The sequence below is a fragment of the Lactuca virosa genome, chromosome 3 (genome assembly GCF_052849685.1).
Source record: "Lactuca virosa cultivar CGN04683 chromosome 3, Lactuca_virosa_CGN04683_v6, whole genome shotgun sequence".
Taxonomy (NCBI): Eukaryota; Viridiplantae; Streptophyta; class Magnoliopsida; order Asterales; family Asteraceae; genus Lactuca; species Lactuca virosa.
The window spans coordinates 107,803,165-107,824,093 of NC_136428.1; the positions used below are offsets into that span (position 1 = coordinate 107,803,165).

The window sequence follows — 20,929 nt, forward strand, 5'->3', positions numbered from 1 at the left end:
ACATGATGCAACATCAATATGTACTTCATATGATAACTGAGTTTCCTGTATAGCAATGAAATAAAGCTTGTGTGCTGCTCTTAGCCTTCTAACCCAAGACACCTTATGGTCTTCTCCAATGCCACGAATGTTAAGGGAGAGAAAATTCATTGGGGACCATTGATCTCACCTGATTCACCTAGGACTTCGATTAACACGGGATTATCCGGTTGAATTTCGAATCCAATCAAAGAACCCACGACAGCAATGGCTTGAATATCTGACAACGACATCGGTGCAGAAGAGGGATGATAGTTCAACATTGAGTTCAATAAATTTTGACCGAGGAGGAGGGGAGGGTTATTGAGAGTTGGAGGAATCAATGTACAAGACCCAGTAATATCTACATGAGGGGTAGGATCTGGGAACAAGTTGACCAGAGAGGGGAGATCACCGGTTGGGGAGCGGTGGCCACGTTTGCGTTTTACAGAGGATCGATAATTCACAGATAAATCCAGAATGACCGAAGTTGGAATATAGGGATGGGGAGATATTGATGGGAAAGGCCCAAAGCACCCTGAGTGGGCCAGATCATGTGGAAAAGGGATGGGCACTTTGGTACCAACTCGTATAGGATCTGACCCATTATGGTCCTCATGTATTGAGGATTCGACAACCCATGGATCTGTAATTTTATTACTATTAGCATTAAGCTCAGCACAGTTCTCGAGTGACGGTTCCAATTCCCATGTTTCTAAACACGCGCGTCAGTCTTGGGACTCCAATAATTCCATCGACGAATCGGAATTCAAATCGACATCGAGAAGCGGAGATTCGACGACGGTGGATTCAATACCAGCACAGGGAGCATTCGTGGGAGGAGGCGGCGACGTTGGGGGTGCAGCATCAATTTCCTGAACAATTTCACCATCTTCAGTTTATGTATCTTCAATAGATTCTTCATCTGAGGAATTATTGTCACCGTCATCGTCATTAGCTTCCGCCATTGGAGTGTTTTCCGATTTCGAGTCAGAATCCGAAGTATATGATTCATATGGTTCTTTTTCGGTGTCAAATTTAAAAGGAAACCATGGTTCATCTTCATATTCGACCACACCTATAATGAAATAGATACCATCCACCTCCATATTAACTTCCTCGTTAAGTTTTTTCTTTTCGCCGGTGAAAATGCGGATTTTTACAACAGATAGGTCCACCCGTGTAACGCCCGAGTTTCTGGGTTAAGCATTAAAGACGATGTAATAGTCTAGGTCAACTATTGTAACGTGTTTTGAAGTAATAAGAATGAATTATGTGAATTTATGTGCCTTATATTTAATTATGATGATATAATAAATTAAGGATAAAAATAAGCGTCGAAAGTAAAATATTAGATATAGCTGATATCTATGAAGAAAGTTGTAGTGGTTGAAACAAGGATTCCGGAGATATATAGAATGCCGAAATCCGAGTTATAACGAAGAAGTTATGACATGTCGAAGTTTCACGACAGAACCGGCACGACGCTGTGTGACGTAAAAAATGAATTTACGATAAAGTGATTTTTAGCATTAGTGATCTAAACGAAAGTTGTAGTACTCGTTAAACCGAGAGTGTGCATAAAAAGAATGTCCAAATCTGACTTCGTATGAGGAAGTTATGAATTTTCTAACATTTGGCATAACAGTATGCAGCCCGCAACTCGAATTTTAGATCGAGTGATTTTTAGCGAAAACAACCTGTTAAAACAAAGTTCTAGTAGGATCGATTGATTCTAAGCAGAAAAGCAATAAATAACATAATAAAGAACAGAGGAATGGTTTAACTGATGTCGAATGATTAAGCTTTAACACCTCAGAAGAGCTCGATTAAGAACTTCGACTGTAGAGATGTTTAGGGTTACAAATCAATAATAATAATAATTACGATCGTATCTAAGGCATACATGCATGCACTATAAATAGCTTAACCCTAATCAATAATCACGGATGGACAGGCCCAATCCGGATATACAAAAACAAAGCCCATGACGCAACACAAAATACCCAACAATCTCCCCCTTAGTGTCAATGGAGCCGAGAGCTCAGTTTGGTTGAGTTATAGAAGACTTCTTGATGGTCTTGAACACCTTCGGTATAATGGCCAATAGAGTATGACGAAAAGTAATATACCACCGAAGCATGTCAGTGAAGTTCTTCTTGTCTGACTCATTGTTGTGCTTGCATCGATGGATAATATTGATTATGTGCTCCAAGCAGTCCGTTGAGAACAGATGCTTATCAACAAGAGCGAAAAGCCATCTGTTAGCTTCGCCTCTTGTGAACATCACTGTGAGATGTGTAGAATCAATTTGACCCAGTTGCATCTTGTTCACATCTCCATGCTTTACAGTTGGCTTCACAGTTGGTTTCTTCTTCAAAACACTAGCAATCTCCTGATCCATTGTAGCAACTTCATGGACATAGGAAGCCAACATCCTCTTCAGATGATCTATGATCAGCTCATACTCCTTCGCATTAGTGAGCAAAATTTTGTACAATAAGATCCAATCATGAGGATTTAAGTTAGGAAGATCTGCCAGGGAAATCATAGAAACCGACTTGTCTGAACCTCGGGTTATCTTGAAATGAACATTAACAAATTTCCCTGCAGGCGAAGGATTCAGCACCTTGACTGTTGTAATCTTCTGTGCACTGCAAGTCAGATACTGCGGCTGACCGAACTTGAGATAATAATCAATAAGTTCACGATCAACTTGAGGGTGAGGTGAGGGAACTTGAACTGTTGAATCAAAACATTGAAAAGTAAATGCCTTTCGTGTTATAGGCATATCAAACTGTGAGTCCCTCGTATTCTCACAATCAAACGAAGCTACAGGTTCCAGCCAGTACGTTCTTGGAAACTCTATCGCTTCTTTGATCAATGTTTCCCTAGTCCAAGGAGGAAACAAAGCCTTTTTGCAAATTAGAGCATCATGCTCTTCCTTCTTCTTTCGCTCCCTCTCTTCTTCTTCCTTTGCAACCCGAAGGTTTTCATCTAACTCCTGATCCCTTTTCTTCCGTTTCAGGGCATTAGCAATAGTTTCTTGATCTTCATCACTATCATCATGTTCATCAGCAAGACCTTTCTTCTTTTCTTGATTACCAGAACCCGAAGCTACATTAACCTTCGGTTCTGTTTTGACAATGACGCGATTCAAAATCTTATCCACATATCGTCTTTTCAAATTCACTTTCGCTCCATATGTCAAAATAACCACTTTCGCTCCAAAAAAAAACTTTAAACGGGCCATAAGGAACATCAACCAGAATTTTGGAAAATCACAAAGAATTTTCGTGTAAGAGTGTGCCAAAAATAAAGAAATAAAACAAAATGTGTATAGGATGTGAGTGATGTCTTTAATAAGACATGAAGCAAATGATTCCGGGCAAGAATCTCTTCCTTCAAAGTCAAGAGAGACTTGAAGTGTTTGTGTGGTTCCCCGAGAAAATACGATCGAGTGTTTGTAAAGAAACACCGAAAGGCTTCTTTTCAAATAATGGGTCTAAAGGGTGGCTTATCTTCAACCAAACATCGATACTTAACATAAGATCGAAAGTTGTATGAAGTACTTGTGAGACCGATGTGGTCTGTTGAACAAGTAGGTTGGATAGAATTTGTTGTGACTAATGATGTTATAAAAATCTCAAAAACAAAAACCAAACTGGTTCTTTTTGGGAAGAAATGCCTTGGTGTTAGACAATTTCATAAAGACCACTCAAAAAATAAAATGAGATTTCGTTAGGTAACAAGTGAGATCTTGAATATAAATATTCACCGTCAATTCATTATTGGTGTTGGATTTTGGGTCTCACTTAGCACGTGGTGTACGCATCTAAGATCATAAACACAGATTTTGTGTAACCATAAACCTCAGTGGTAATATCTGAGAGTCTGAAGGGTTACCTTGGTGAAACGAAAGTTGATGGAGAATGTAGAGGAGGTGGTTAAGGAACCGAAAGTACCCCTGCTATATAAAAGTGACAAAGCAGAAAACTCTTAACTCATTTGAGAAGAGTAAGGTAGATCAGGACTTGAGTGAATTTAGCAGCCTAATTGGGAAGAAACGATAGTTATAGATCGAATCATTAAGGCCTTACTCATAGTCTTAGAGGCTTCGGTCTACATGCAGCAGCATGCTTCTAGTGACACTTAACTAGTTCAAATTAAAATGGTCGTACCTGCCCTAGCTCCAATTTATGTAGCAACGATGTACTTGGTACCTAGTAAAGAGAATAAACAAAGACAAACAAACCACACACACAAACAAAACAAAAAAACAGAAGATAATAAAGAGATAAATAAAAGATAAAACCTTTTGGAATTTTGAATTTTATGAAAAATAATAAAAACAAAATATTTCTGGATTTTTGAAGTTTCTGAAAAATAATGAAAACAGAAAAAAAATATTTTTTGATTTTGAAGTTTTCTGAAAAATAATAAAAACAGAAATAATATTTTTGAATTTTGAAGTTTTCTGAAAAATAATAAAAACAGAGAAAGAAACAAGAATAAACGAAATTAATGTTAAAAACTATAGGAATAAAGATAAAAGAGAAAACATAGCAAGAAAAAGATTTAAAAGAGAGTTTACAAAGTATACATCCGAAATCAAACCTTAAAGGAATGAAGCGAAATAAGCCGAGCGATCGGTTCATTTCGGTTCGCTAAAATTCCGGAGCCGAAATAGACCGAGCGATCGGTTCATTTCGGTTCCCAAAAATTATGGAGCCGAAATAGACCGAGCGTTCGGTTCATTTCGGTTCCCAAAAAATCCGAAACCGAAATAGACCGAGCGTTCGCTCTATTTCGCTTGTCTAATTTTTAGAGAGAGGTTTGAGGGTTCGGTACCGACTCTGCTTCCATCATTCCCAAACCTTGTAAAATTTTATTGAAGCTTGCTTCTGGTAAGGCTTTAGTGAAGATGTCAGCTAGTTGATCAGAGGACCGAACGAAATGAACTTCCACGTTTCCATCTTCAACATGGTCCTTGATGAAATGGTATCTTAGTGCAATATGCTTTGTCTTTGAGTGTTGCACTGGATTGTGACATATTCTTATCGCGCTTTCAGAATCACTATAGAGAGGTATTTTCTTCATACTCAGTCTGTAGTCTCTTAGTTGGCTTTGTATCCAAATCACTTGTGAGGTACAGGATGCTGCAGCTATGTACTCAGCTTCGGCTGTTGAAAGAGACACACAAGTTTGCTTCTTGGACTGCCAGCTAACAAGTTTACCATCAAGGAATTGGTATCCTCCAGTTGTGCTCTTTCGGTCCAGACCGCATCCTCCAAGATCGGCGTCAGAAAAGGCTTGAACAAAGAATCCGGATCTAGCAGGGTACCAAAGACCGAGAGAAGAGGTTCGCTTCAGATAACGGAAAATATTTTTCACTGCCACCATGTGAGGTTCTCTTGGATTTGCTTGAAACCTGGCACAATAACAAACAGAGAACATAATGTCTGGTCTACTAGCTGTTAGATACATAAGAGACCCTATCATTTGATGATAGAGTGTTACGTTAACAACAGGTTTTTCCAGAGATGGTGTTAACTTTGTGCCAAACGCCATGGGAACCTTCACCTTCGCATCTCCCATCATACCGAACTTCGCCAGCAAGTTCTTCGTGTAGGCCTCCTGGTTGATAAAAATGCCTTCTGGTCCCTGTCTTATATTCAATCCAAGGAAAAAGTTAATTGGACCCATTGCACTCATTTCAAATTTAGTCTCCATCAACTTCCTGAATTCAACCGTTAAGCTAGGATTTGTGGAGCCGAAGATGATGGCATCGACATAAATCTGAACTATCATTAGATGTTCACCTTATTTCTTTCGAAAGAAGGTTGGGTCAACCGAACCTTGCTTGAATTTCGACATTTTAAGAAAGCGAGTTAATGTTTCATACCAGGCCCTCGGTGCTTGCTTCAGACCATATACAGCTTTATCTAACACATAGCAGTGATCAGGGTATTTCTCGTTCACGAACCCAGGTGGTTGCTCAACATACACCGTTTCTTCTAGTTCTCCATTTAAGAACGCACATTTCACATCCATCTGGAAAACTTCGAAGTTTTTATGTGCAGCATATGCCAGAAAGATTCTAACTGATTCCAACCTTGCTACAGGAGCGAAGGTCTCCTCATAGTCTATCCCTTCTTCTTGGCAATATCCCTTCACCACCAGCCGAGCCTTATTGCGAATGACGTTGCCCTCTTTATCCAACTTATTCCTGAAGACCTATTTTAAGCCGACCACAGAAGCATCCTTTGGAGTGGGAATTAGCCTCCAAACTCGATTACGTTCAAACTCATGGAGTTCATCTTGCATTGCTTGTACCCAATCAGCGTGATCAAGTGCAGCATTAACCATCTTCGGTTCGATTTTCGAGACAAACGAATTAAACATGCAGAATTCAACATGAGAGAATAAGGCAGTTTGTTTCGCTTTCAATTGAGAACGTGTGAGAACTTGCTCAGAAGATTCACCAATTATTTGTGTTTTGGGATGATCCTTAGTCCATTTCGTTAGAGGAGAGTAATTAGGGTCATAGACAGGATCCAACTCTGCATTTACCTCTTCTTCAAATTCTGATTGATCACCTTCGTCATTTGTATTCTCATTCTCCCCCTCAAATGGCGAAGCGTATCCCATGTCAGGTTCAGGATTCTCCCCCTCGGTTGGAGTTGGATTCTCCCCCTCGATTGGACTATCATGGGTTGGGGTTGGAGTTGGATTCTCCCCCTCGAAAGGCAAATCGGTTGTTTTTGGTACAGATGAACCCTCCCCCTTGAACATTGAGCTGTTGTTTGGAGGATCAGTTGAGGGTTGACCACCAGTCGGTTTAGGAGGTTCATTTTCCATATCTTTTGCAGCTTCATCGATGATCTTTTTCAGATTGTCGATTTTGTTGTCTGCTGCTTTCGCCTCTGAGTGTATAGCCTTTTCTGGTTCATCAAATAACCTTATGTACTCTTCAAAAAGTTGGAAATTGAAACCGAGACTTGTCCTGATTCTGGAAATATTTCCCCCATGGTACTTTCGCTTGTTTGAACTTTCTTCATGTAGTTGTCATCAAAGGTTACATAGTAGGTTTCTTCAATACGCTTGGAGTGTTTATTCAAAACCCTATATGCCTTTCAAGTGAGTGAATAACCAAGAAAAATTCCCTCATCGGTTTTGACGTCGAACTTGTTTCGGTTCTCTTTGGAGTTGAAAATGAAGCATCTTGAACCGAACACGTGGAAAAACTTAACGTTGGGCTTCCGATTGTTCAGAATCTCATACGGAGTGATGGAGAATCGTTTGTTAAGTAAGGATCGGTTCTGAGTGTAGCATGCAGTTGCAACTGCATCAGCCCAGAAGTATAGCGGAAGAGAAGCGAAGCTCAGAATGGTTCGGGCTGCCTCACATAAGGAACGGTTTCGTCTTTCAACAATTCCATTCTGTTGTGGTGTATAGGGAGCCGAGAAGTTGTGAGATATCCCCTTTTCAGCCAGAAAATCTTCAAAATCTTTATTCTTGTATTCAAGCCCATTGTCGCTTCTAATATTCCTCACCATCTTTCGCAGCTGCAGTTCCACTTGCTTGATAAACGCCTTCAACTTGGGAGTTGCGTCTGATTTCTGTTTAAGAAAGAAAACCCAGGTGAAGCGTGAAAAATCATCTACTATGACAAGAATGAACTTACTACCACCGATGCTTTCGATAGCCGAAGGTCCACATAAGTCAATATGCAGAAGTTCAAGAGCTTCAACAGTCTTTGTATTGATACGTGTAGGATGGCTCTTCCTGCTTTGTTTGCCCATCTCACACGCTGCACACAGGTGTTCCTTATCAAACTTGAGAAGAGGAAGGCCTCGAACATGATCACCAAGCACCAACTTACTAATGTCTTTGAAGTTCAGGTGCGATAGGCGTCGATGCCATAACCAGCTTTCATCAGAGTTCGCCTTTGACAGCAGGCATATTGTTGGTTTTCCTCGAATTGGGTTGAGATTTAAAGGCTACATCTCTCCCTTGCGTTCAGACTTCAACAGAACTCTTTTGGATTGCTTTTCAATAATTTCTGATCCCTCATCATCGAATGAAACTTTCAAACCGGTTCCCACAACCAATTGAGATACGCTGATGAGGTTGTGCTGCAATCCTTCCACGTAAGCCACTTTTCGAATTGTGAATTCTCCGTTGGTTATCATTCCATATCCTTTGATTGTGCCATAAGAATTGTTTCCATACTTCACACATCCACCATCCTTAAGGGACCGAAACTCCCTCAGCTCTTCCCTCCTTCCTGTCATGTGACGTGAGCAGCCACTGTCTATGTACCATTCGTCATCGAACTGCTCGTCACTTACAACCTTCAAATTCAAGCAGATTTAGGAACCCAAAGTCTCTTGGGCCCTGGTGAGTCTTTTACAGAAAAAGTAATAGCAACAGAAAGATCAACCAAATAAGTTCTTTTTATTAGAGTGGTTTCGTCTTTTCTTTTGATGGTATACACCTTGATTTTGTTTTTATCTTGTTTAAATTGTGGTGTATCAGATGGTTTGTTGTTAGATGGTTTTGGAATATTCTTTTGAGTCCTAGGGTTAGCTGACTTTTTCTTATTATTGATGTCAGAATTCGAATCAAGCTTTCCCTTTCCTTTGATGTCCTTCACTGAATACGGCTTTCGTTGGCAGCAAGAAGGACCGAAGCTAGACTTTCGGTTCTTAGCCTTGACGTTGTGACCGAAACTGGATGTTCGGTTCTGAGCTCTGGTGTTGGAACCGAAACTGGATGTTCGGTTCTGAGCTTTGGAATAATAGGAGCTTGGACTAAAACTTTCATTTCGGTTTGGCTTGTTATTTTCTTTGACATTCGGCTCTTTCTTGGAAGGAACGTGGTTAGGGTTTTGAAACTGCTAAAACCGTTTTCGCTCATTCAGATTCTTCATGTATCTATGATTTCTTTGGCGTTTCTATTCAGCCAGCTGCTTTTGAGATTTATGAATATTGAAGCTTGATTTTGGCTTCTCCTTTTGAGCTTCGGTTTTCTTGGAAGATACATTGGATGCCTTCTTTGGTTCTTCTGGTATCGCTTTTGTTCCACTCGAGCTTGGTTTATCAAAACTTGAGGGTTTGTTGATGGGTTCAGCAACGTATCTACCCATTACCCTCCACGAGGTTCGCTCCGATAAGCCGACGGTTTCGTCTGCATTATCGATAGCGGCGGAGCAGAAGTAATCGTCGCACCCTTCAGCATTGTCTGTGTCGACCAAGATTTTCAATTCTGCTGTTTGTTTTTCAGTGACCCCTTTAACAGCATATACTTGATTTGGCACTGTTTGAACTTTCTGATAGGCCATTTCTTTCTCTTTGAGTTTCTTCGACTTGTCCTTTGACAGGCGAGCATATTCAACCGAGTTCTCAGATATGAGTGGTTTTTCATTCTCGGTTTCGCTCTTCAAAAATTCAGAGCAATCAACCACATCTTCCACCGAGATTTCGCTCATCTCACTTTCCTCATCAAATTCAGACGTGTTTTCTATATTCATTTTATGTTCTGAAATTAATTTGGCGTTAGACGAGTCAAATGTTTGAATGGTCTCGGACTTGATTTTCATCCTATCATTTTCATCTAAAAGATTTTTGAGCATACATTTATGTTCCTTAGAGTCAATAAAGGTCTCTATCTTGTCTAGTCCGATTTTATAAGTGATGGAAGTCTCTTCCGAGGACATTATGGATTCACACTCATCGATGACCTCATCCTCCTTAAATTCAAGGAAGGGTAAGATCATCTTATGAATCTTTTTCCCTATTTCACAATTTAAGTGCAACTGAGCAATATTCGTATATAAGCGTTTAGCAATCAAGCAAAAAACATTTCGTTGTTTCAAAAACTTTAAATTGTCTCGTTGCAAATAAATAATCTCATCCCTAGCCCTAGTTAACTCCGTCTCCTTCAGCTCAATCCACATCCTTCTCTCCTCACTCTTCGAAGACACCCTGTTGAGTTGGTCAGTTAGGTTAGAGTTCGCTAAGCGAGTTTTCATGAGACTACCACTTAAGTTAGAAAATTTAAATTTTAGTTCATTTAATTCTTCTTCATAATTTGTTACAGGAACTTTAAGTGATTCAAGGATGGATTGTACCTATTTGATCAGCCGATCACAGTCGTTGATCCTCTCACTCACGGGCTTGGCTGCAAAACACTTGTCCTCAGTCAGGTTCGGCTCCTTATGCTCACCTTCGGTTGGTCTTCCAGCAGTAACCATCAAACATTTCCCAGCCGAACTAGTAGCTTCCTCTCTCGCCACGTAAGCTCTTCCATGTGTGGGTTTTCTCACTTCTTCATCCTCAGAATCGGTTGACCAGACTTCAACGCCACCGAACTCATCTTCATCCACATTTTCCTGCACAATCAAGGCATTCATTGAACTATTAGTTGCCTTCTTTTTCTTTATTTCTTCCAACTTTCGCATGTAATAAGCCTCATCATCTTCACCGTCCCTTTTCTTAGCCATCTTCCTCAACATGCAATCTTTGGCAAAGTGGTTCTTGCCATGACAATAATTGCAGTCGAATCTAGAGTCTCCTACAAGCTTGCTTTCTTTCTTGTCGTCATCCTTTTGAGAGGTGTTTTTCGTTTCTTCTTTCACCTTCTCAGAGCTGTAACTTCCTTGCTAGTTTCGGTTCTTATTGACAGGGAACTTCTTTCGTGCAAACTTCTTTGGGTTGGTGACCATCATTGCATATTTTTCGCCAGTAAGGTCACACTCAGACATATCTGAATCCTCCTCTTCTTCTGCTACACTTTTGCCTTTTGAGAGAAGGTCCAGCGATCCCACACTCGAAACTACCTTTGCCTCCTTGGTTACCACGCTTTCATGGGATTTAAGAATACCCATCAGTTTCGCTAGCGAGTATGATTTAAACTCTTCATGAGCTTTCACCGTTGAAACCACTGCCATCCATTCTGGCCTTAAACCGTTCATGAAGGTCACCTTTTGCTCAATCAATTTTCTTTCAATGCCATGCTTGATCATCTTGCTGAGGATATGATTGAAGCGATCGAAGGTCTGTATCAGTTTCTCTTCAGGTTTCTGTTCGAAAGCTCCAAATTCTGAGAGAAACAAGGTTTGGATCGAGTGTTCTAGATCCTCATCGGTTGAGTACAGTTCTTTTAACCTATCCCAGATTTCTTTAGCCGTCGTGCATGAACCGACTAAACGAAAAGTGTCAGATTGCAATGCGAATCTGATCATTCTCATGGCTTTCACGTTACATAGCACCTTATCCTTTTCATCTTGTGGAATCTTCTCTACGTCCACCAAAAGCTGATTATATTCTTTTTGAGTCTTCACTGTCCTGTTCGTTCCAGAATGAACAAACGGCCCAATCGTGATAGCTTCCCAGATGAGATAACCATTATCTTCAGATCCAACTACGTAATCTTCAAAGTGATGCGCCCACACTTCATAGTCTTGAGTGTAAAGAATGGGAACCCTTGTAGTGGATCCAATGCTGTTGGAGATGTTGATGGGATTAGTTTGAGAATCGTCGTGAGACATGATGAGCCTTTCCTTGGAACTGCTAGAATCAGACCTGTAAACTTGAGATTAGGGTTTTATCAAACACAAGAGTTACCGTCGACAGGAAGAAGACGGCTTCTTTATATTCGATAAAAGAGAAAACCCTAAAGAATTCTTCAAACAGAAGGAATGTGTATTGACTACACAGTCTCCCGCTCTGATACCAATTGTTAAAACAAAGTTCTAGTAGGATCGATTGATTCTAAGCAGAAAAGCAATAAATAACGTAATAAAGAACACAGGAATGGTTTAACTGATGTCGAATGATTAAGCTTTAACACCTCAGAAGAGCTCAATTAAGAACTTCGACTGTAGAGGTGTTTAGGGTTACAAAGCAATAATAATAATAATTACGATCGTATCTAAGGCATACACGCATGCACTATAAATAGCTTAACCCTAATCAATAATCACGGATGGACAGGCCCAATCCGGATATACAAAAACAAAGCCCATGACGCAACACAAAATACCCAACACAACCTAAACGAGAATCGAAGATCTTGTTGATAGTAATTCAACTGTAAAAAGACAGACGAAAACAGACGTCGGATGAAGAAGTTATGAATTTTTAACGGACTTTTCCTGTCCCGGCCTGTTAAAAATATAACTTTAAAAATAAAGTCAAAAATAGCGGACGGAGTCTAAACGAAAGTTGTAGAGCACGGTCTCACCTACGCGTGGATATAAAGAACGTCAAAAACGGAGCTCGTAGGCGAAAGTTACGAAATTTTGAAGTTTGAAAATTCGGAGTACGCCCAGCGTAGTCGTGTAAGTGTTCCGGAGTCAGTCATCCTCCCTACTCCTTCGCATGAGAGACACATGTCATAGCCTTGACGCGTCCGATATGATCCCTTCGTACGCCCAGCGTACTCGATGTACGCCCAGCATACTAGTTGAAGAAGCAGTACATCCCGCGTACTATAGAGTTACGCCCAGCGTAACTCATGTGTCCAGCCTCTATAAATAGCGATCGATGCCATCCGAATTTACGTTTACAAATTCCATCCTCCCACCCTATACTTTCCTTTTTGTTACAATAAATACCCCCAAGCCTATTATATCATCCTAGCATCGTAAGCAAGCCCCGGAGAGCCCGAGGATCCCAAGAAAAGAGTTTTTTCGAGATGAAACTCTGCCCGCGTGAAGCCCGGTTTTTGAGAAAACATCCTGGTTTTATCAGAAACGATTATTTTAAGAGACGAGGTGTTGCCCAATCATCGTTAAATCAAGTGAGTGTATAGTCACTTTCATCTTACACATAGATATGAAGTATTTTATATAAAATACGTGCTATGTGTATATATATTGTTTGTTTATTTGAGATGAGTGTTGAATAGATGTTTTACACAAGTTTTAAATTGTATATGTATTTTTATCTACAAATATGTTGGGTAAAACATGGGTAGATGAAATAGTTGATGTGTGATAAAATGATGAGAGGCCTCGATATTGTTATTGTTTCAGTCATCTAGAGGAGTATAGATGACGACCACGGACCTTTCTAGACAGTCCAGTGGAATGTTAACAGACTCGTAAACTGTAGATGTTTTTCGAAAGAACTGATTAGACTTAGTCAATTGTCCTTAGTCCGGGAGTATGGATTAAGACATGGTTATTTGTTATTAATCCGAGAGTATGGATTAAGACATAGTTATTTGTTATTAATCTGGGAGTATGGATTAAGACATAGTTATTTGTTATTAATCTGGGAGTATGGATTAAGACATAGTTATTTGTTATTAATCCGGGAGTATGGATTAAGACATAGTTATTTGTTATTAATCCGGGAGTATGGATTAAGACATAAGTATTTTTGAACTAAGTGTTCATTAGGTGTCTTTGAACTAAGTGTTTATTAGATATTTTTGAACTATGTGTTCATCAGGTATTTTTTGAACTGAGTGTTCACTAGGTATTTTTGAACTAAGTGTTCACTGGGTGTTTTTGAACTAAGTGTGTTCATTAAGTATTTTTGAACTGAGTGTTTACCAGATGTTTTAAACTACGTGTTCACCAGTTGCAATTTAATAACCCTGGTAGCGATGGACTTCGTGCCTATTCCTTAGGACAATCCTTTGGAATGAATGAGTGAATGATAGAGGATTCTTAGGGTGGAACTTTAAGAAACTGCAGAAGTATCTCTTAAGCAGTATTGTTACCCCGATGATGATCCTTAGGCTATGTCCCTTATGATAGGTGTTTAGGGACGTAAAGTGAGGATAACGGGAATTGGTAATCAGGGTTATTGTTAGTTGATGAAATTAATAAATTTATTGTTGGTTGATGAAAATTAATAAATTTATTTATTGTGGGTTGAAAACCCTATATGCTCACCAGGCTCCCAAGCCTGACCCACTCAGCTTTTTATATTACAGGTAGTGGAACAAGAGCATAGTTGGACGATGATGAGGGATTTTGGATTATAGGTCAGTAGATATAAATAATTGTTGTAAGGCCTATATGGTATTGTTTATGCTTTTGGTCTGTATCGGAACATGACATCCCGAGGTTTTATAATATAATGAAAATTCATTTCTTTAAGAAATGATTTGATAAATTTTTATCATATTTTGTTTTGGGGACAAATTCTGCATCACCTTTTGAAAGATTACTCTGATTTTGTTTTAAAAAGCATAAACGAAATCGGTCTTTTCTGGCCGAGAAAATTGGGGATGTCACAACCCGCTCCAGGATTTGTTTGAAAGGAGCAATCGTTTTCCCAAGTTTTGCAAGTATTGCATTAAATTTGGATTCATTCAAGAGTCTTAGAGTTAGACCCACAATCCTAACCCATGCAACCCTTTCGAATTTTGATTCTTCAATGCCTCCATTTTTCAACCAATTAAACGTATCTTTCGAGTTGCTATCATTTTCGAGAAACCTTCGCGCGTTGACTGTGGAATCAAAGTTGATGAGAGCCAAAAATCCAGCTAGGTATTTGACAGAGGGTCGATGCTCACTTTGAAACAATATCAAGGTCGGCATATGCCCTAAGTGAGGAATCGATTTGGCTTCACCAATGAGAGTGGATTTTTTTTATTCAACGATCCATGTGTTTATCGCTTTGTAGTTTGATCGGGGGGAAAGAGCCAGAAGACCCAACTGATCTGTTTGCAGGCCGATGAGACTCCTTGGCACCGGTAACTTGTGCGTATGAGCGGTTGTCCACAAATCCAATTACGGCAATGTTGTGGTTTCTCGCAGGTGTCGGCAGTGTCGATTTGTGATGTATTGGTTCGTTAGGCGCCTTCCTCCCATGTCTAGCAATGTTTACCTCTAGTATGTTGTTTCTACATATAACCCCGTGTAACTTGGATCCAAGTTTTTGACGTCTTCCACATCTAGGAATCAGACAAATCCACAGTTCTTACCGTTTTTCCCATTGTTTCTTCCGAAATAGATATCAGACAGATTGCCAATGGGTGAGAAGATCTTTCTAAACTCCGCCTTTGTTGATCTGTTAGGAATGTTGGAGACGAAGAAACTGATTTCGTCGTGATCTTCGCCTGACTTTTCCGGTGATTGGCCTCGCCTGAACTCCGTCCATTTGCCTTCCTCTAAACCCATACAAAATAATATTTTAGATGGTCGTATCTCGTATTGTTCAATGTTTTAAAAACCGGTTTGAACCTGTCGGTCGAACCGGTTGGACCGGAAACCGGGAGAATGAGCGGTTCAACTATCAACGATTTTACATTGATTTCTGAACCGGATTGAACCGGCCGGTTTTTAGAAAAACCCGGTTGAACCGGTCAAAATAAACCGGTTGAACTGAATAAAAGCACATGAAAAAGAATCATTTACATAATAAACTTTGGTGATTTTTTTCAAATCTATTTAGTTTTCTCTAAATAAAAACATATGGTAAATGTTATAAAGTTTTTTGATGTGTTTCTATTCATCTAAAACTATATTTCGTTTCGGTATTATATTTTATTTTCTTTTTTACGTATATGGATTGATATAAACACTAAAACTTATGGTTATGTGTTATTTTAATGTATTTGGATTCATCTACAACGAATTTTTATGTGTATTTTCAATATTTGAACTTGTAAATATCAAATTCATAATTTATGTATATGTAGGAAAATAAAAAAAAACATGAAAACTATAGAAACCGGTTCACCCGGCGGTCGAACCGGTTAAACCGGTTGAACCGTGAACTGGTCACCATACCGGTTCAACTAAAAAATCGGTTTTTAAAACATTGATATTATTATAGCTAATTTTATTCTCTTGTTTCTTGTAACAAACTATGCATAATCTAAAAAAAAAAATTATTAAATGTTGTTTATAGAATTTATTAAATTTTGCTTGATTTCTGGTCTGTGTAAATTTTAGTACAAAATATGTTTTCTGTTTTTAATCATTAATAGTGTAGCATTAATTGACTTTGATCTATACAATTTGTATGTAATATCGTTATTATAATGGCTCTCTTCAATGGTTGGTAATTATTAAATATTGTCAGGGTAACATAATAATAATAATAATAATAATAATAATAATAATAATAATAATAAATTTCTGTATATGTATTTCATAAGAAATATTTTTATTTAATGAGAGTATGGTTTGTTTCAGGGGAAAGAGAGGGCAGGAATCCAGGGGGTGGTGATAAGAGGGGCAGGCATTGCCACCTGATCCGCCAACACCTATCATGCATTTCATCATAATCACTTTCTCCCATCAAATTGATCTTCATTCTCTTTTATGATCTTATTTTAAAAACGATACTCTCTAAACATAATAAATAAGGATGGATTTACTCATATATCCCACGTTAAATTAGTAAACTCAGATGAATTCAAAAAAGTTTAAGAAGAACCTTTAACGTCGTATACATAATGATGTTTACATACAGTAGAAAGAAATGTAATTAACTAATTATAATGGGTTGGTGTGTTTGTCCCTTAGTTTGTAGTTAAACTTTTGCAATGTTTCTACTCCCCTCTCTAGCTTCTTGCTAGTGTGGGTTTTTACTCTAATAAATCATTTGCCGATTCCGAAACAAAAGTATTTATCAACTTAAACGCCATCAAACCGAAAGGAATGAAACAATACATAAGAAAAAACATAAATTCTGATTTTATTATAAGATAAAGTGCAGGCTGAAGCTGGATTTTAAAGTCAAACAATCCGGTTTATTTTAGATTTTTTTATTCCTATTGAAAAACGCCATGTAGATTATCGTGTGAATATCCTAACCATTTAAATAAGTCGAACACATTATTTGCAAAGTGCAAACAATAGCCAAAAAAAGGTAAAGATGTTTCTTTCTGACTTGGAATCAATACAATGAAATATAACATTAATATCGGATTTCAGACCGATTGACTATTTCCTGTTGCAACTAAATAATATTTGTTATAACATAATCAAGATACATCTTTTTTTTTTTTTTTGAACAGCCAAATATTATAAAACGAAACTAGCAAGAAGCTAGAAATTACAAAGAAATATGTAGAATTGGGTTTTTAAGCCAATCATCCCAATTAGTTTTAGTTTTAAAATTTCTAGAACTAAACCAATTATAAGAAAAATCAACTATATCTTCAAAATTCCGGTTTTTAATCGGATTAGAATCTCCGAAAATGATACCATTACGATATCTCCAAATCACCCATAAGGTCGTTTGAATAATAGTCTCCAAAATCGTCTTTTTATTACCCGAGATCGAAATCGTATCCAACCAAAAAAATAGATCATGTAGTATATCTACACCCGGAAGCACCAAATCCACCCATCTAAACACCCTTTGCCAGATAACATAAACTTCTTCACATAAAAAGAAAACATGATCTACATTTTCCACCTGTTTATCACATAAAGGACAAAGCAACGAAGGGATATCCAAACATTTGATGCTAAGATTCCACCTGGTAGGTAAACGATCAATTAACAATCTCCAAATAAATATGTTTACCTTTCTAGGAACGAAGCGATTCCACCTGGTCACAAGAGTACCATCCGGTAAACACTCATTATCAATATGCTTTCTAACTTCATTCACATTGAAATTGAGAACACCATTCAATTCCCAACGCCAATCGTCTTCCTCTAGGTTCGGTTGAAAGGATCGAATCAACAATAATAAGTCTTCAAATTGACTTTGTAAAGCTCCACGTTCAAAATTATGATTCCAAAGCCAATACCAACCATCTTCCCATCTATCCGCTATAGAACAATTATGATTTTTCTCTAGATAAAACAAACGTGAAAACCGATCTTTTAAAGGAATATTACCTATCCAAGTATCCAACCAAAATCGAGTGGTTCTTCCATTCCCTACCATCTTCTTGAGACACGAAAAACGAATTATACCCCTTTCATGCATGGTATTAATGGAACCAATAATACGAGACCAAACCCCCGAAGTCGTAACTCTATAACTACTACAACAAACACCAATCGGATAATCATACAAAGCTGAAATCACCTTAACCCATAAAAAAAATTCTTTAACAAACCTCCAACCCCATTTTTGGATCAAAGCAAGATTAATAGCCTCAAGACTACCAAAACCGAGACCTCCTTTTTCCTTGGAAGCCAGCACCAAATTCCAATTAACCCAATAAAGTTTTTTAGAACTCCCATCACATCCCCAAAAAAATTTAGCACGCATGGATTCCAAATATTTCCTAACCTGCACCGGCATAAAAAAAAGGGACATATAGTAGTTCCCTAACGAACCCAGAACAGAAGTAATCAAAACTGATCTACCACCGATAGATAACATATTTGCCTTCCAAATTGACAGTTTTTTATGAAACTTGTCAATTATTGGCTTCCAACCTCTAATCAAAGCCATACTAACACCCACGGGTAAACCCACATAAGAAAAAGGAAGTTTATCAGGTCTACAACCAGTCATGGTAGCAACCGACATAACCTCGCCAAAATCGACCCCTATACCAAAAAGATTGGATTTATGAAGATTTATTCTAAGACCCGAAGCATAGAAAAAACAATCAAATAAACGAACCAAGCATATAACATTCTCTCTAGACCACTCTCCCATAAGCAATGCATCATCCGCATAAAGAAAGTGAGAAAGATTCAAAGATCCAATTTTTATACCTCGAAAAACACCAGCCTCCATAGCATCTGTAATAGCAACATGAAGACCCTCCATTATAAGAATGAACAAAAACGGAGATAAAGGATCACCTTGACGAAGGCCTCTCTGAATAAAAAATTCTTCTGACGGGCTCCCATTTACAAGGACCGAAGCCTTGCTCGAGAGAAGACAACCACAAACCCACGAGATCCATTTGGAACCAAACCCGAGAAAAACCATAATTTGTAACAAATAATCCCAATTAACCGAGTCACAATCTTTCTCAAAGTCAATTTTAAAGACCATAAGTTTCTTCTTCAATCTCTTATGCCAATCTATAATTTCGTTAACCATAAGGGGGGCATCAATTATTTGACGACCTTTAACAAACGCCGTTTGTTCACTACTAATAATTGAATCCATAACTGTCGCAATCCGCAAAGCCAAAATTTTTGTTATAATTTTATACTAAGCACCAATCAGACTGATAGGACGAAAGTCTGTAACCAACATTGGACTAGAAACCTTTGGAATTAGCGTAATAAAAGAAGAATTACATCCAAATGGAATTTTTCCAGTTTCAAAAAATTCCACCACGAACGCCAAAATATCTTTCTTTACTAACTCCTAATATCTTTTGAAAAAAATAAAAGTGAAACCGTCTGGACCTGAAGACTTGTCAGAACCACAAGCCCAAACTGCGCTTTTTACTTCACTTTCAGTAACCGGAACCTCCAAACTCATAACTTGTTCATTCGATAAGGATTTAAAGTTACTACTCCGCCTAGTAACTTGAATACCAGGAACTCTTTTAAATTTTTCTTTAAAGAAATCATGAAAATCTTTTTTAACAATTGAAGGCGACGTAATCCAAACTCCATCTTTTTTAATACCTTTGATCGCTAGTTGTCGACGTCTTCTATTAATTAAACCATGAAAAAATTTAGAATTTTCATCCGCTTCAACACACCATTTAACCTTTGCTTTTTGAACCGCATCTTGTGTTTCCATCTTTTCCAATAGCCGGAACTCACCTATAATTCTTCTACGATCCGCCAAAACAGCTTTTGAACTCCCACCCCCATCAATAATAATATCAATATCATGAAGACTTTTTAATAACTCTTTTTTCCTGCCATCTTTATTTTTTATTTGTCTGGAATACCAATCACGAATTCGACTTTTGAGATGCTTCAATTTATTTTTGAACATTATGAATTTACTATCACCAGCCCCTTCAACCTCCAAAGACCACATCTCTCTAACCATGCTATCAAACCCATCTATATGAAGCCATGAATTATATAGTTTAAAAGGAGTGGGACCAAAATCAATTTCCTCTTGGAAGAGAATAATTGGGCGATGATCCAAAGCCAATCTATCCAAAGCTAGAGCTGTCAAATTTGGAAGTCGGTCCACCAAATCAAAAGAGATAAGAAACCGATCCAATTTACTTAATTTATCTCCCTGGCCATTAACCCTAGTAAATCCGAAACCACCCATAGGGACTTACCACAAATGACTTTTATCTATAAATTCATTAAAACTATACGACGGACCTGGAAGAAAAACTGTACCAAGTCTTTCACTCGCATTACGAACCACATTAAAATCTCCAAATAGAATATAAAAACTCGGATTAGCCACCATGAAAGCATTAATCGAATTCCAGAGAAGTTATTTACTAGCATCGTCTTGTGTCGGGGAAGCAGCAAAATCGAATTGATAGTTTCCCCAAACTTGTCTGACTTTCACCAAATCAATTTTTCTAAGATGAGTTTCTTGTAAACCTAAGAAATTAATACTATGCTTAATGCATAACCGAAGAATATCCTTCCTTTTCTCACAACCCAACCCACAAGAATTATAAGACATTAAATTCATTTATTAATATCTTTGACACCCATTCGCTCAATCAATTTAGATAGATCTCCTTTGGTTCCTTCGATTTCATATCCAAGAATCTTCCCCATCCCAATCTGAGAAATCAAATTAGAAAATAACGAGGTTGCATTCATTTTCATGTTTACCAGATTGTTCTGATTTTTATAACTGCCATCAGAATAAACTCTACCCGATGAGCAGCCGCATTTAGAAGAGCAGTCAACAGATTTAAATTTTTTCTTTCTAATTGATTCAAAACCAGGAGGTTCTGAAGGAGAGGAATTTGAAGTTTTCGGGCCCATCTTTTCTTTTTCTAGAATTGATGTCATTCTGTTGTTGCGTTTCTTGAACTCTAGTAACATCATCTTCAACATCAACCCATTTCT

At 38.1% G+C, this 20,929-nt stretch overlaps 1 protein-coding gene across 1 annotated transcript; it reads right to left on the bottom strand.

Moving 5' to 3' along the window:
• Positions 1 to 746: 746 nt before the first annotated feature.
• LOC145163910 (uncharacterized) lies at positions 747 to 20,162 on the bottom strand. Its single transcript, XM_079082652.1, has 4 exons — positions 19,319 to 20,162; positions 17,526 to 19,084; positions 17,334 to 17,414; positions 747 to 893 (listed from the first exon to the last, which is right to left on the bottom strand). Exons 1-4 carry the CDS (start codon positions 20,160 to 20,162, stop codon positions 747 to 749), a joined length of 2,631 nt encoding a protein of 876 aa, XP_078938778.1.
• Positions 20,163 to 20,929: the final 767 nt, after the last annotated feature.

What these genes read in the sequence shown, in the direction of transcription:
- LOC145163910 (XM_079082652.1), bottom strand. Translation starts at nt 20,162, where the DNA reads ATGGGTGGTTTCGGATTTACTAGGGTTAATGGCCAGGGAGATAAATTA. An exon ending in ATCGCTTCGTTCCTAGAAAG is followed by an intron (nt 17,415 to 17,525) that starts GTAAACATATTT and finishes TGTGATAAACAG; the next exon opens with GTGGAAAATGTAGATCATGT. An exon ending in TGTTTAGATGGGTGGATTTG is followed by an intron (nt 894 to 17,333) that starts GTGCTTCCGGGT and finishes GAAATTGTTCAG; the next exon opens with GAAATTGATGCTGCACCCCC.